The following is a 1,853-nucleotide window of genomic DNA, read 5'->3' on the forward strand; positions in this document are numbered from 1 at the left end:
GTATGTATGTATGTATGTATGTATGTATGTATGTATGTATGTATGTATGTATGTATGTATGTATGCATGCATGTATGTACGTACATAAATACATGCTAATGCAACTTTTATTTTGAAAAGACAAAGGGTAGTTCAAGTGTTTTAAGTGTTTCTGTGCAGTGGGCCCTGAGGGTCTTCATCCTGGCTCTCAGACTTTATTACTTAATCTGTAACAGCCATATATAAACATTTTTTAATCAATTATTTTATTCATGAAGTTATTTACAGTTCACATATTCCACCAGATGGTGGCGGCAACGCTCTGGTCTTGTTTGTCAGCTACCAAAATTAACCCAAGAAGAAATTTTCCTTCAGTTGAAAACCCGGAAATACGTTTGTAAAGAGAAGCCGCGAGTCTGCAGTCACACACACACGTGTGTGTGTTTGTGTTTGTGTGTGTGTAGAGGGATTCCTGAGCGGATCAGCTGGTCATCATGATGTTGGAGAGGAGCAGAGTGATGGTGGTGGCGGACATTATCTTCAGCAGGAAACAGGAAGCAGACACCGAGGAAGAAACGGTTCACTGTCGCTGCTCCAGAGCATCCGTACTGTGAGGGACAAACACACACAAACACACACAAACACACACAAACACACACAAACACACGCACGTACATTATACTTTCAAACTCAACTTCATTGTCATTCACACTGTGTCATGGAGGTAAATACAGTGAATAAAATGTAATCAAAATACCATAACACATATCAGTTTTATTGAAAATAAAGCCCCTACAGATTTCTTCTGTTTTCAGGTCATTAAATAGATGATTATATCAAAGTAAAGCAAGGTTTTACTTTAGTGCTCTCTAGCTGTACTTGCTGTATTTGTCAAAACTGAAAATAATTTGTTCTCAAAATACTTTCAGCTGTGATTTGAATCATTTTCCTGCTGCAGAATCCAACACGTTGAACTTGTCACAAATGCTCAGACATTTTACTTGGTGATTTTCTGTTAGAGAGCAGAATTCACGATTCATCGATTTTCAACAAGTCATCCAGGTCCTGAAGCAGGACCTGGATGACTTGTTGAAATCGATGAATCAATGAATTTTGACAGGAAGGTTTACTCTGTAACCAAGTCTTGACAGTGCTCTGTAGACTGCATGAAGTGATTGTGCTCGTGCATGTATTATGGAAATGCAACAAGTGACAGAGCCAGCTAGTGACCTGGTAGCTGCAGCAGGTTCAAGTCGTTTGTGGTCTCACATTATTGCCATGTGAGCAAGTTATGTTTTCACCTTCAGCATCAAGAATCTATAAAACACTTCCAGGAGAATTAAGCAGTCATTTCTTGAATAATTAATACCTTCAGTCATGTGACCAAAGCATCTCTGGCAGCCAGATGGAGACAACATTGTGCAGGTGAATTTATCTGTGTAACAGTGAAGTTTTAACGCTTGGAGAGTTCTCTGGATGGAAACATTTCAACTACAAAATAAAAGTCTGTTTGCTTTCTTTCTTAAACTATTTGCCCAGGGTAACAGATAATCTACACAAGGACTACATTATCAGTGTAATATATAATATTAATTATTTATGATCTTATAATTTAGATTATACATTACCTAATTTCCCTCTGGGATCAATAAAGTATTTTTGAATTGAATTGAATTGAATAAACATGTTTAGTTACAACATATCAGGTGGTTTAGAGTTGCTTTGATAACAGCTGTGCTCTTAGGAACTAGGGGTGTAAGAAAATATCGATACACTGAAATATCGTGATATTTAATTTCCCGATACTGTTTCGATATTCTAAAGCCCTGTATCGATTTTTTATTAAGGTTTAAAATGTCAACTTTCCTGCCAGC

The 1,853-nt window shown here is 37.2% G+C and overlaps 1 protein-coding gene across 2 annotated transcripts in view; it reads left to right on the forward strand.

Annotated features, from left to right (window-relative positions):
• Positions 1-325: 325 nt before the first annotated feature.
• tgs1 (trimethylguanosine synthase 1) overlaps positions 326-1,853 on the forward strand; it is a 22,760-nt gene continuing 21,232 nt past the window's right edge. Inside the window, exon 1 of one of the 2 annotated variants that reach the window (XM_014020381.1) lies at positions 326-589. In XM_014020381.1, coding sequence (XP_013875835.1) covers positions 474-589 — 116 coding nt within the window. In that variant the 5' untranslated portion in view covers positions 326-473. The remainder of the gene's footprint in view (positions 590-1,853) is intronic. The other variant, XM_014020382.1, reaches the window with a different exon arrangement.

Source organism: Austrofundulus limnaeus, unplaced genomic scaffold, assembly GCF_001266775.1.
Source record: "Austrofundulus limnaeus strain Quisiro unplaced genomic scaffold, Austrofundulus_limnaeus-1.0 Scaffold250, whole genome shotgun sequence".
Classification (NCBI taxonomy): domain Eukaryota; kingdom Metazoa; phylum Chordata; class Actinopteri; order Cyprinodontiformes; family Rivulidae; genus Austrofundulus; species Austrofundulus limnaeus.